Here is a 13,364-nt window from a genome sequence, read left to right as displayed (position 1 = left end):
AAAAAACTAAAATGAGTTAATCTTTTGTTTTGACAGATTTTTTAGAAAAGTTATGACATTAGGGTGTCACTAGGTCGCTAGGTCTTGTGAATCTGAGCAAACTCGGGGTGATAATGAAGGACAGGGGAGCCTGGCATCCTGCAGCTCATGGGGACATAAGTCAGACATGATTTAAACTGAACAACAGTGTGTGCATAAATACTGCAAGGAAGGACGGGCTGTGAAAAGTTGACTGAAGAACTGCAAGTACTTGAATGAAGAACTTGAGGAAGGGTGACTAACCTCAGAATCTTAGGCGGAAGTGTATCTTTGTCTGTTTCTTTACAAGAACTTTCAGAAAGCTAATTCTTGCAACTGTTTACTTAGAAGTGTTACTTTGGAAACAAGAGCTAGTAGTTTGCTATGAGGCCCTGAAATATCTTAGATGATATGCTTTCAATCTATTGCAAATGTCGTGGTTTTAGATAAAGGTCAGCGAGAAACCTAACTGACAGTAGTTCTTTCACTCTCAGTGAGCGATAACCGAAAGATGGTGACCCACAGGACCACGGCACGGCCTAAAACCACGGGACCAAGCACAGATGCAGGCCGGAGTGCGTCGCTAGAAAAGTCTGAGAAAGCTACCACCCCAGAACAGCCACCTGAATTATCAACCACAGAGAAGAGTAATCATTCCACCTTTTGGGGACCAGAAAGTCGCATTGATCTTGAGATGCCAGGTAAGGACTTGAAGCTGGTTTTCTCAAAGAGTCTCATTTTCTATAATGACACTTGGCTCAAAGTAAGCTTCTATTTGAAGAGTGTTAAGGACATATCTTAAAAGAAAGGACAGACTTAAAGCAAATGATTTGGCCAAAAAGAAAAAAAGCCTGACATTTTTGCTGATTATTTATAGCAAGGAACACCTATTAAATACATTCATAAATATGTACATATAGCAAGGAGATCAAACAAGTCAGTCCTAAAGGAAATCAACCCTGACTGTTCATTGGAAGGACTGATGCTAAAGCTGAAGCTCCAATACTTTGGCCACCTGATGTGAAGAGCTGACTCATTGGAAAAGACCCTGATGCTGGAAAATATTGAGGGCAGGAGGAAAAGGGGACAACAGAGGATGAGATGGTTGAATGACATCACTGACTCAATAGACATGAGTTTGAGCAAACCTCGGGAGATAATGATGGACAGGGAAGCCTGGCTGCCATTCATGGGACTGCAAAGAATCAGACACGACTTAGCAATGGAACAAAATACATACTCCAGAGGTATCAATACATTTATTGTAAATAAGGTGGAGTTTAAAAATTTTAACACCTATGTTAAAGGAAACTAATACTCTAAGTGCTAAATTTTAGGTTATTGTGAGGTGAAACAGTATGCTGCTGCTGCTAAGTCACTTCAGTCGTGTCCGACTCTGTGTGATCCCACAGACGGCAGCCACCAGGCTCCCCCGTCCCTGGGACTCTCCAGGCAAGAACAATGGAGTGGGTTGCCATTTCCTTCTCCAATGCATGAAAGTGAAAAGTGAAAGGGAAGTCGCTCAGTCATGTCCAACTCTTAGCGACCCCATGGACTGCAGCCCACTAGACTTCTCCATCCATGGGATTTTCCAGGCAAAGTACTGGAGTGGGGTGCCATTGCCTTCTCCGGTGAAACAGTATAGCCCCTACATGTTTATGTAAAATCCTCTTCACACTAAGCAAGTGAATGTAAAGAAAATAATGTGTTATGTTGAAAAAGTAGCATGTGCTAGCAATTCAGTGTCATGCTTCCAAATTAACTAAATCTATCATCTTTTTTTACAAGATGGCTAATAATGTTTTAAAATACATTCATACTCCTAAAGCATTACAGGATTCTCTTTGAAAATTTTTTACACCTTTATATTTGGATAGTTATATGACAGAGAGAAATATAGATGATCACATTTCCGTATGCTTTTGTGAATGTCTTTTAGAATTCAAACTCTGCATACATTTTACCAAAATCTGTTCTTCTTTCATTGCTAAGTCATGTCTGATTCTTTTGCGACCCCATGGACTGTAGCCTGCCACACTCTTTTGTCCAGGGGATTTCCCAGGCAAGAATATTCCCAGGCAGGAGTGGGTTGTCATTTCCTTCTCCAGGGTATCTTCCATGCCCAGGGATCAAACCTGTGTTTCCTGCATTGGCAGGTGGATTATGTACCACTGAGTCACCAAGGAAGCCCAGAAAGGGACAAACCAAGGACTGAGCTTAAACTGAGGGCAGGGTTAACACCACAACTGACCAGAGTAGGTTGCATGGAGAAAAAAGTAAGTAGCAAAGGCCTTTGCTCATGTGCGTGCTAAGTCACTTCAGTGGCGTCTGACTCTTTGTGACCCCATGGACTATAGCCCACCAGGCTCTTCTGTCCATGGGATTCTCCAGGCAAGAATATTGGGTTGCTGTGCCCTCCTCCAGGGGATCTTCCTAACCCAGGAATCACACCAGCATCTCTAACTTCTCCTACATTGGCAAGTGGGTTCTTTACCACCAGCATCACCTGGGAAGCCCACAGCAAAGGCCTTTGTGTAAGACAGATCCCACTGTCTTTTAGCAGGTTGGCCAGGATCTGGACTAGAGGGTGCTGGGTGGGCTTGCTTCTGCTCCTGAGGGCCAAAGGCTGGCGATGCCAGCAGCACAGTGGGAACTGCACTCCTGGCAGGGCTCCTGTCGCCTGAGTGCCAAACAGCCCCACACGTCAGCTTTCCCAGCCATTTCCTTTATAACCTTCCCAAAGACCTGGTCACTGATGGAAAGACAGAAAGCACCCAGCACCTTGATCATCAGACCCCCTGTTAGTACACCCTTCACATTTAAATAAGAAACAATATCAAGGGCCTGCCTGTCTCCTTTCTCTTCCACACTGGTCCATTATCTTTTCTCAATCAGACAAGAGGCCGAACTGCACAGACAAAATATTACCAAAATAATCTCTCACTATTTCAGTAACTTTTTTATGAAACTATTTTGTTCATTATAGAAGATCCAGAAGATGCAAATAATGAAAATGGAAATAACTTAAAATACCACCCTTTTATTGACATTAACTTCTAATATTTCCTTCTAATCTACTTTGTAAATTTTAAAGTGCTTTGATACAAATATATCTACAAAATACCCTACAAAAGATTTAAAAAACAAAACAAAAGAGCAAAACCTTGGTCATACCACAGATATCTTTTTTCCCCAAATAGGGATTGAACCCACAGCCTCTGCACTGGAAGGGCAGAATCTTAATAACTAAACCATTAGGCAAGTGCCTTTCAGAGACCTGTTTTATCTATTCCTTGCTGGTACCGCCACCTAATGGGAGAACTTTGTCACTTCATACAAGGCTTGGACTGTCTTAATCCATTTTCTCTGTATGAAATGTTTATATGGAGAAGAGAGCTACCTAAGAAGCAGAGTTGGGGGACCAGGTGTCTTTGGCAACAGGGATGAAGTTGACCGACCGAACGAACTTCTCAGAGGCCACAGTGGGTGAACTCCTGCTCCGTCACTTTCTTGGAGAGGCACGTGTGAATGTGAATTAATTAGCTGAAAACAGTGGAGACCCAAGGCCAGTCTCCTTCATGAGGTCTAGTCCCGGCTCTGTGTTTAGAACCCCGAGGAGTTGCTTCATGTCTCTGAACCTCAGTTTCCTCATTGGTTAATACAGGTTTCAGTGATAACCCCGAAGGCTCTGTCTAGCCTGGTGTCTGTTTCAGGAAGATAAATAACCGTAGACTCATGCAGGCCTCCACAAGCCCTAATCCATGCTAGATCCTGCTCTGTGATCCCAGTTCTGTCTTCTGTGGGGGTGAGGAGGGGGGTGGGGGAAGACAGCTTCAGAATCATTTTGCAAGTAATGCTCTAGGCTGCCACCATTGGTGAATGGGAGTTGACACCCAATCTGAAATATATTTTTAGCTCTCCTTATTTGGCAGGTGGGGGAGTCATTCATCCCATGACTCAGCGGCACAGGAAATCTTTTTTCCCAACCAGGTATGGAACCAGTGTCCCCTGCGGTGGAAGTGCAAAGTCCTACCCACTGGACTACCAGGGAAGTCCCTGCGTCTCTATTTTTTTCTTTCTAATAATAAACCTTTGACTTGGGCTGTGAAGGTGTAAAGAATGGAGTTTCATAGATGCAGCGAGATAATATCCAGTTATTATTTCTATTATACGGACAAGGCAATGGCACCCCACTCCAGTACTCTTGCCTGGAAAATCCCATGGACGGAGGATCCTGGCAGGCTGCAGTCCAGGGTGTCGCTAAGAGTCGGACACGACTGATCGACTTCACTTTCACTTTTCACTTTCATGCATTGGAGAAGGAAATGGCAACCCACTCTGGTGTTCTTGCCTGGAGAATCCCAGGGATGGGGGAGCCTGGTGGGCTTCCATCTATGGGGTCGCACAGAGTTGGACACGACTGAAGTGACTTAGCAGCAGCATTTCTATTATATATTATTTTTCCTAATCACTAAAGTAAAATGTATTTACTGTAGAAAATTTGGAAAATACAGAAAAATATGAAGAAGTAAAATTATCTAGCAAAACTCACCATTAACAATTTGTTGCATTTTCTCCCAGTTCAGTTCAGTTCAGTCACTCGTGCTCGATTCTTTGCAACCCCGTGGACTGCAGCACACCAGACTTCCCTGTCCATCACCAACTCTCAGAGCTTACTCAGACTCATGTCCACTGAGTCTGTGACGCCATCCAACCATCTCATCCTCTATTATCCCCTTCTCCTCCTGCCTTCAATCTTTCCCAGCATCAGGGTCTTATCCAATGAGTCAGTTCTTTGCATCAGGTGGCCCAAGTATTGGAGCTTCAGCTTCAGCATCAGTCCTTCCAATGAATATTCACGACTGATTTCCTTTAGGATGGACTAGTTGGATCTCCTTGCAGTCCAAGGGACTCTCAAGAGTCTTCTCCAACACCACGGTTCAAAAGCATCAATTCTTCAGCACTCAGCTTTCTTTATAGTGCAACTCTCACATCCATACATGACTACTGGAAAAACCATAGTTTTGACTAGACTGACCTTTGTTGGCAAAGTAATGTCTTTGTTGGCAAAGTAATGTCTCTGCTTTTTAATATGCTGTCTAGGTTGGTCATAGCTTTTCTTCCAAGGATCAAGCGTCTTTTAATTTAATGGTTGCAGTCAGCATCTGCAGTGATTTTGGGCCCCCCCCCAAAATAAAGTTTCTCACTGTTTCCATTGTTTCCCCATCTATTTCCCATGAAGTGATGGGACCGGATGCCATGATACTGGTTTTTTAATGCTGAGTTTTAAGCCAGCTTTTCACTCTCCTCTTTCACTTTCATCAAGAGTCTCTTTAATTTTACTTTGCTTTCTGCCATAAGGGTGGTGTCATCTACATATCTGAGGTTATTGATATTTCTCCCAGCAATCTTGATTCCAGCTTGTGCTTCGTCCAGCCCGGCATTTCACGTGATGTACTCTGCATATAAGTTAAATAAGCAGGGTGACAATATACAGACTTGACATACTCCTTTCCCTATTTGGAACCAGTCTGTTGTTCCATGTCCAGTTCTAACTGTTGCTTCTTGACCTGCATACAGATTTCTCAGGAGGCATGTCAGGTGGTCTGGTATTCCCATCTCTTTCAGAATTTTCCACAGTTTTTTGTGATCCACAACAAAATGTATATACAGACACATGTACATTTATTCACTTATAACAAAATTAGGATATTATTTTACAAAACATTTTTCTCACTTATGAATATTTTCATGTTATTAAATTCCATCAAAATCACAAAATTATTACATCCAGGGTAGAAATTCCCTGGTGGTCCAGTGGTTAGGCACAAGTTCAGTCCCTGGTCTGGGTACTAAGACAGCCAAAATATTTTTTTTTAAAGTCCAGGGTAAAGAAAATGGGAAGAAAAGAACAGAGCCTTGAAAGTGTTAGAAAGGGCCTCCCACAATGTGTGGTTTCTGTTTGGACAGCAGCCCCCATTTCCTTCCTCTTCCGTCATCCCTGAACCACCAGACTAGAATCCGAAGCTTCTGACTTCCTGTGATTTGAAATTATGTTATACTCAGCATAATATAAGTAGATTTAAAAATGCATTGTTGGGGACTTCCCTGGTGATGCCGTGGATAAGAATCCACCTGCCAGTGCAGGAGACATGGGTTCGATCCCTGGTATGGAAAGATACCCCAGAGCAACTAAGCCTTTGAGCCACAACCACTGAACCTACTCACCTTAAAGCCCAAGAGCCACAACTACTGAAGCACACATGCCTAGAGCCTGTGCTCCATCACAAGAGAAGCCACTGCAGTGAGAAGCCCACGCACCACAGCAAAAAGTAGCCCCCACTCGCCACACCTAGAGAAAGCCTGCACAAAGTGATGAAGACCAAACCCATTCATTAAAAATTTTTTTAATGCATTATGGCTTGTGACCTATACCAGTGTTTTACAAGGATCATCAGCTAGTACAGTAAATATAGACAAGTTGACTTTTCCGCTCCCTCCTTCCCTCACAGGCTTGGGAGGATAAATAAGACTTGACTTAACTCACTGAAGACACGCTAAAGAGATACTAAGATTAATACTAATAATGTAGTATAGAAAGTAATGAGAGGAAGTTTTTTAATCTACCACATTGGCAAAGGTGAAAACATAATAATATTTATAAGTGTATAGAGAAGTGTCTCACCTACTTTTGGTGGGATTCAAATTAGTACAGTCTTCCAGAGGGCAGTTTCTGAAGCCTTGTATGTATGCCTTGACCCAGTTAGCCTGCTGTTAGGAATTTATGCCAAGCATGTTACTAAGGATGAAGTTAAGGGTGTGGGCGAATATTCAGTCCCACCGGTGAACGCATGCTCTGTACTCTCAGAGGCACAGCGGGGCTGGCATTTGCTCGTGATGCAGAAGCACAATGGCTGGATTGTTTTCCAGGGTGGTTGCAGCTCTAAGGCCTGTTCTCTGTGTGGTCCAAGTCGTCTGTTAACAAGGCAGTCCTCTTGTGTGGACCCAGCCGAAGGAAAGACATCTGGTTTCCAGTTCTGCAGATCGGCTAGAAAAATGGTCGGGTATCCCCATTCACACTGAATCTGGGTTGTTTTTTCTTTTTAATAATTAAATTTTTTATTCCACGCTCTAACAACCTTCTTCCATTTGCTGACTAGTCTAATAACTTTTTAACTGGAGAATAATTGCTTTACAATATTATGCTGGTTTCTGCCATATATCAACATGAGTCAGCCACAGGTACACATATGTCCCCTCCCTCTTGAGCCTCCCTCCTGACCCTGAATCTGGATTTCTTTTTTAAACTAGAATACATGTTCATCCCAGCAGATTAGCCAAATTTTTTAAGGATCCGGATTAAAGCATGGACTTAGCTAAGCTAAGCTAAGTCACTTCAGTCGTGTCCGACTCTGTGCGACCCCATAGACGGCAGCCCACCAGGCTCCGCCGTCCCTGGGATTCTCCAGGCAAGAAGACTGGAGTGGGTTGCCATTTCCTTCTCCAATGCATGAAAGTGAAAAGTGAAAGGGAAGTCGCTCAGTTGTGTCCGATTCTTCGCTACCCCATGGACTGCAGCCTACCAGCCTCCTCCATCCATGGGATTTTCCAGGCAAGAGTACTGGAGTGGGGTGCCATTGCCTTCTCTGGCATGGACTTAGGAGAATGCACAATTTCTGTATGGAGGTGAGGGGCTTTGCCTGTACTTTCTCGAATTCCCATGCTAAATATGCCAAAGCCTCACTGTTGGACTTATCTCTGGAGGTAATGAGTGAGCAACTTCGATCTTTGGATTATCATGGAAAGTATTTTATTCAGAAGGGACATTCTCACAAAGGATATTTAAAGGGTTTCTTTTTTTTTTCTCACATGCCCCATATATCATGTTTTCATTCTGAATAGTCTATTGTCTTCCTGCATGGTGGTGGGAATCAACTGGATTCTCAAATGAATGGAAGATTTAGTTAAAGAAATGTACTTGTCACAAATGAAGATAATCAGATGGCTATTTCCACAAACTTATTTTGAAGGGAGTAGGTCCTCTTTCATTGACCTAACTTCTTTGGAAAATATCATCTAATGAGCTATAATCAGCTGACGCCTTTAAATATAAAGTATTCTGGTACATTATTTGGCATTGCCTTTCTTTGGGATTGAAATGAAAACTGACCTTTTCCAGTTCTGTGGCCACTGCTGAGTTTTCCAATTTGCTGGCATATTGAGTGCAGCACTTTCACAGCATCATCTTTTAGGATTTGAAATAGCTCAACTGGAATTCCATCACCTCCACTAGCTTTGTTCATAGTGATGCTTTCTAAGGCCCACTTGACTTCACATTCCAGGATATCTGGCTCTAGGTGAGTGATCACACCATCGTGGTTATCTGAGTCATGAAGATCTTTTTTGTATAGTTCTTCTGTGTATTCTTGCCACCTCTTCTTAATATCTTCTGCTCCTGTTAGGTCCCATACCATTTCTGTCCTTTATTGTGCCCATTTTTGCATGAAATGTTCCCTTGGTATCTCTAATTTTCTTGAAGAGATCTCTAGTCTTTCCCATTCTATTGTTTTCCTCTGTTTCTTTGCATTGATCACTGAGGAAGGCTTTCTTATCTCTCCTTGCTATTTTGGAACTCTGCATTCAAATGGGTATATCTTTCCTTTTCTCCTTTACCTTTTAAGTCTTTTCCTTTCTCAGCTGTTTGCAAGGCCTCCTTGGACAACCATTTTGCCTTTTTGAATTTCTTTTTCTTGGGGATGGTCTTGATCACTGCCTCCTGTACAATGTCATGAATCTCCATCCACAGTTCTTCAGGCACTCTGTTTATCAAATCTAATCCCTTGAATCTATTTGTTAAAGAAAGGCAATGTTTAAAAAAAAAGAAAAGAAAAGAAAGGTAATGACAAAGAATATTCAAACTACCTCACAATTGTACTCATCTCACTCGCTAGCAAAGTAATGCTGAAAATTCTCCAAGCCAGGCTTCAACAGTACATGAACCGTGAACTTCCAGATGTTCATGCTGGATTTAGAAAAGGCAGAGGAACCAGAGATCAAATTGCCAACATGTGTTGGATCGTTGAAAAAGCAAGAGAGTTCCAGAAAAACATCTACTTCTGCTTTATTGACTACCCCAAAGGCTTTGACTATGTGGATCACAACAAGCTATGGAAAACTCTTAAAGGAAGGGAATACCAGACCACCTGACCTGCCTATTGAGAAATCTGTATGCAGGTCAAGAAGCAACAGTTAGAACCGGACATGGAACAGCAGACTGGTTCCAAATTGGGAAAGGAGTACGTCAAGGCTGTATATTGTCACCCTGCTTATTTAACTTCTATGCAGAGTACATCATGAGAAATGCTGGGCTCAGTGAAGCACAGGCTGAAATCAAGATTTCTAGGAGAAATATCAATAACCTCAGATGTGCAAATGACACTGCTCTTATGGCAGAAAGTGAAGAAGAACTAAAGAGCCTCTTGATGAAAGTGAAAGAGGAGAGTGAAAAAGTTGGCTTAAAACTCAACATTCAGAAAACTAAGACCATGACATCTGGTCCCATCAGTTCAGTTTAGTTACCCAGTCGTGTATGACTCTTTTTGACCCCATGAACTGCAACATGCCAGGCCTCCCTGACCATCACCAACGACCAGAGTTTGCTCAAACTCATGTCCATTGTGTTGGTGATGCCATCCAACCATCTCATCCTCTATCATCCCCTTCTCCTCCTGCCCTCACTATTTCCCAGCATCAGGGTCTTCCAATGAGTCACTTCTTTGCATCAGGTGGCCAAAGTATTGGAGTTTCAGCTTCAGCATCAGTCCTTCCAATGAACACTAAGGACTGATCTCCTTTAGGATGGACTGGTTGAATCTCCTTGCAGTCCAAGGGACTCTCAAGAGTCTGCTCCAACACCACGGTTCAAAAGCATCAATTCTTCGGTGCTCAGCTTTCTTTATAGTCCAACTCTCACATCCATACATGACCACTGGAAAAACCATAGCCTTGACTAGACGGACCTTTGTTGGCAAAGTCATGTCCCTGGTTTTCAATATGCTGAAGAAGCTTTACAGTTTTTTGTTTGTTTGTTTCTTCATAAAATTCCTCACATCAGCAGATCACTTCTGATTCATTTCCATTGAGCATTTTATTTTGCAAAAGTCTCACCTGAAATTACACTTCAGCCTGAGGGTAACTCCACTAACTCATTCATTACAATATTGTCAATATCATTAAGCACACAAGTTCTATGAATTCCTAAATGGCAGATAATAGAATGATACAACCATGGCTCACCAGAACCTGAGATGAAAATTCTAAGATTTAATCTTCTATTACATTTGCTCTCAGGAGTATGTTATAACTGAATAGAACAGTTAAACAATGAACAAGCTATCATTATATCAGAAGTGCTGGTTTCCACCAACAAGCAGTTAGACACATCTGAGTTTAAATCTCAACCCTATGACTCACTGATTACCAGAATGAAACCGGGCAAGCACTGAACCTCTCTGAGACTAACTAAAAAAAAAAAAAAAAAGGCAAAAGAGCTATTAATGCCTGCCAAACAGCATTGAGGTAAGAAAGTGAAGTTGCTTTGTGAGTGACTTATGTGTTCAGTTTCTAAAGAAAAAAATGTTTCTGGACTGTTTCTGCGTTCTATGGTATAAAGTCCAAACCTAACCCTTGACTTTTCTAGCTGAGCTTTTCCCTTCCTTCTCTGGGTGGGGGGTAGGGGTGGGGGTGGAGTGAGGGGTAAGTTCTGGAGTGGTGAGCTTGTTTCCCGTCTCCGTCCAATGGTTTTTCACTAGCCTCACCTCTGCTTTATTCGGTTGGTCACATTGGTTATCTCGTGTTTTAGTATCAAACGTAGGCCTATGTTTATTGAAGAAATAAAGCCTGTAAGTCCTTTCTTTAAGCCCTACCTTATATATATATGTATATATATACATATATATATATATGAGGCTGTATTTTCATGTCTATTTCCTGAAGTTTCTGATGCACCTTCAATATGTTTTATTTATTTTCCACAGATGGTGGTTCCTCAGGGAAGAACAGAAAAGAGGAAAATTATATTTTTGAGTCAAAGAGCAATCGAGGAGGAGGGGAACACCCAGCCCCAGAAGCAGGTAAATGTTCACCTTGGAAATTCATTGCAGAGTCAGAACAATTGCAGAACCACGTATCCTGTAGCTGAGCTTATTAACTGAATCTGCAAGAATTCATGACAAGAACAGGGTATATGGGTTGGAAAAACTGTGTATTCTCATCTTCTATATCACACTTCATCTTGGGGCTCTTGAACTAGTATCTTCACAGCTTTGGTCCTCAGCTTTCTGTTCTCTGAGTTGACTGGAGAGGATGATCACTACAGTCCCTTTCCAGGGGTAACATTCTGTGGAATGAGTAGTACTCAGGACACAGTGGTTAAGAACATGGGCTTTCAGATCAGATGCCAGGGTTCAAATCCCCTGCTCCATCACTAACTCCATGCCGGTTATCTTCTCTCTCTGCATCTCAATTTCCTCATTGGTCAGACGCGTGTAATAACTATACCTGCCTCACAGAGCTGTTAGGGAGAATAGATAGGACATCATATAGAGTTTTTAGCATATTGCTTGGCTCATGCAATAAGCCATATAAATGATGGCTATTATGACTGTTATTTGTGATCAACAAGGGCAGAGGTGTTAGAGTGTACCGTTCTCTCTCCAAGTGCTTCAGTAACAAGAGATGGAAGACACAGGAATGGGGAAAGGGTGCAGGAGGTAGAGGGGATATTTAGTAAGTAGAAAGAAAACTATAATGTCATGGTTTAGGTTATTCTTAACTAGATAGGAAACACTTTCAACATAGTCCTGTAGAAAGGTAGATTTTGATCCTAAATCTCACAAACTAATTAGTAAAATAAAGTTTAGGAGAACCAAATATTATTAAGCTACAGATCTAAACATTGAGAAGACTTCCTTTTTATCCTAGAAGTAGTCTCGTAACAATGGTCACATATAATTTTTAAATAAAATTGTTAAATAATACATAAATTTTTAATAATAAATAAAATTTTAAATAATAAATAATAAAATAATCCAGATATCAAGTATCTAGATGCTGCCTGGTCTGCAGACCTGCTGGACATAGCTGTCCCAGGATATTTGAATAAAAAGAGCCTGTTGGACTTCACTGGTGGTCCAGTGGCTGAGAATCTGCCTACCAATGCAGGAGACGCCAGTTCGATCCCTGATCCGGGGAGATTCCACATGCTGTGGAACAATTAAGCCTGTGTGCCACCACGAGAGAAGCCGCCACAACGCGAAGCCAGCGCTGCGCGACCAGAGCGTCACTGCCTCTGCTCACAGCAACAGAGACTCAGTGCTGCAGCCAAAAAATTAACTAAAGAAAAAAGAAGAGCCCGCCCCCTGCCGACAGACACAGAGAACGGGGCTCGCCCCTTGCCTCCATGGCCAGATGTGTCCAGAGACCTTTGGTTCTAATTGCCCGGTGCCTGTCCTAATTGCTATATACCTGAGTGTCACTCCCAGTCTTATGAACAGAATACCCAGTTCATCTACTTAACTCATTTCTGAGAAAACTAGCATGGTGTGTTTTAGAAGAGTGTGTGTGCGTGTGTGTGTGTTAAGTCTCTTCAGTTCAGTTCAGTTCAGTTCAGTCGCTCAGTCATGTCCGACTCTTTTAGACCCCATGAATCGCAGCATGCCAGGCCTCCCTGTCCATCACCATCTCCCAGAGTTCACTCAAACTCATGTCCATCGAGTAGGTGATGCCATCCAGCCATCTCATCCTCTGTCGTCCCCTTCTCCTCCTGCCCCCAATCCCTCCCAGCATCAGAGTCTTTTCCAATGAGTCAACTCTTCGCATGAGGTGGCCAAAGTACTGGAGTTTCAGCTTTAGTATCATTCCTTCCAAAGAACATCCAGGGCTGATCTCCTTTAGAATGGACTGGTTGGATCTCCTTGCAGTCCAAGGGACTCTCAAGAGTCTTCTCCAACACCACAGTTCAAAACCATCAATTCTTCAGCGCTCAGCTTTCTTCATAGTCCAACTCTCATATCCATACGTGACCACTGGAAAAACCATAGCCTTGAATAGACGGACCTTTGTTGGCAAATTAATGTCTCTGCTTTTCAATATGCTATCTGGGTTGGTCATAACTTTTCTTCCAAGGAGTAAGCGTCTTTTAATTTCATGGCTGCAGTCACCATCTGCAGTGATTTTGGAGCCCCCAAAAATAAAGTCTGACACTGTTTCCACTGTTTCCCCATCTATTTCCCATGAAGTGATGGGACCAGATGCCATCATCTTCGTTTTCTGAATGTTGAGCTTTA

At 42.4% G+C, this 13,364-nt stretch overlaps 1 protein-coding gene across 1 annotated transcript in view; it reads left to right on the top strand.

Moving 5' to 3' along the window:
* Window positions 1-13,364, top strand: part of LRP11 (LDL receptor related protein 11) — a 56,408-nt gene that overhangs the window by 35,912 nt on the left and 7,132 nt on the right. The window contains exons 5-6 of the mRNA XM_005908046.2: window positions 513-719; window positions 11,055-11,150. Coding sequence (XP_005908108.2) covers window positions 513-719; window positions 11,055-11,150 — 303 coding nt within the window. The remainder of the gene's footprint in view (window positions 1-512; window positions 720-11,054; window positions 11,151-13,364) is intronic.

Source organism: Bos mutus, chromosome 9 (genome assembly GCF_027580195.1).
Source record: "Bos mutus isolate GX-2022 chromosome 9, NWIPB_WYAK_1.1, whole genome shotgun sequence".
NCBI classification, from domain to species: domain Eukaryota; kingdom Metazoa; phylum Chordata; class Mammalia; order Artiodactyla; family Bovidae; genus Bos; species Bos mutus.
This window is presented reverse-complemented; position numbering and strand designations above follow the sequence as displayed.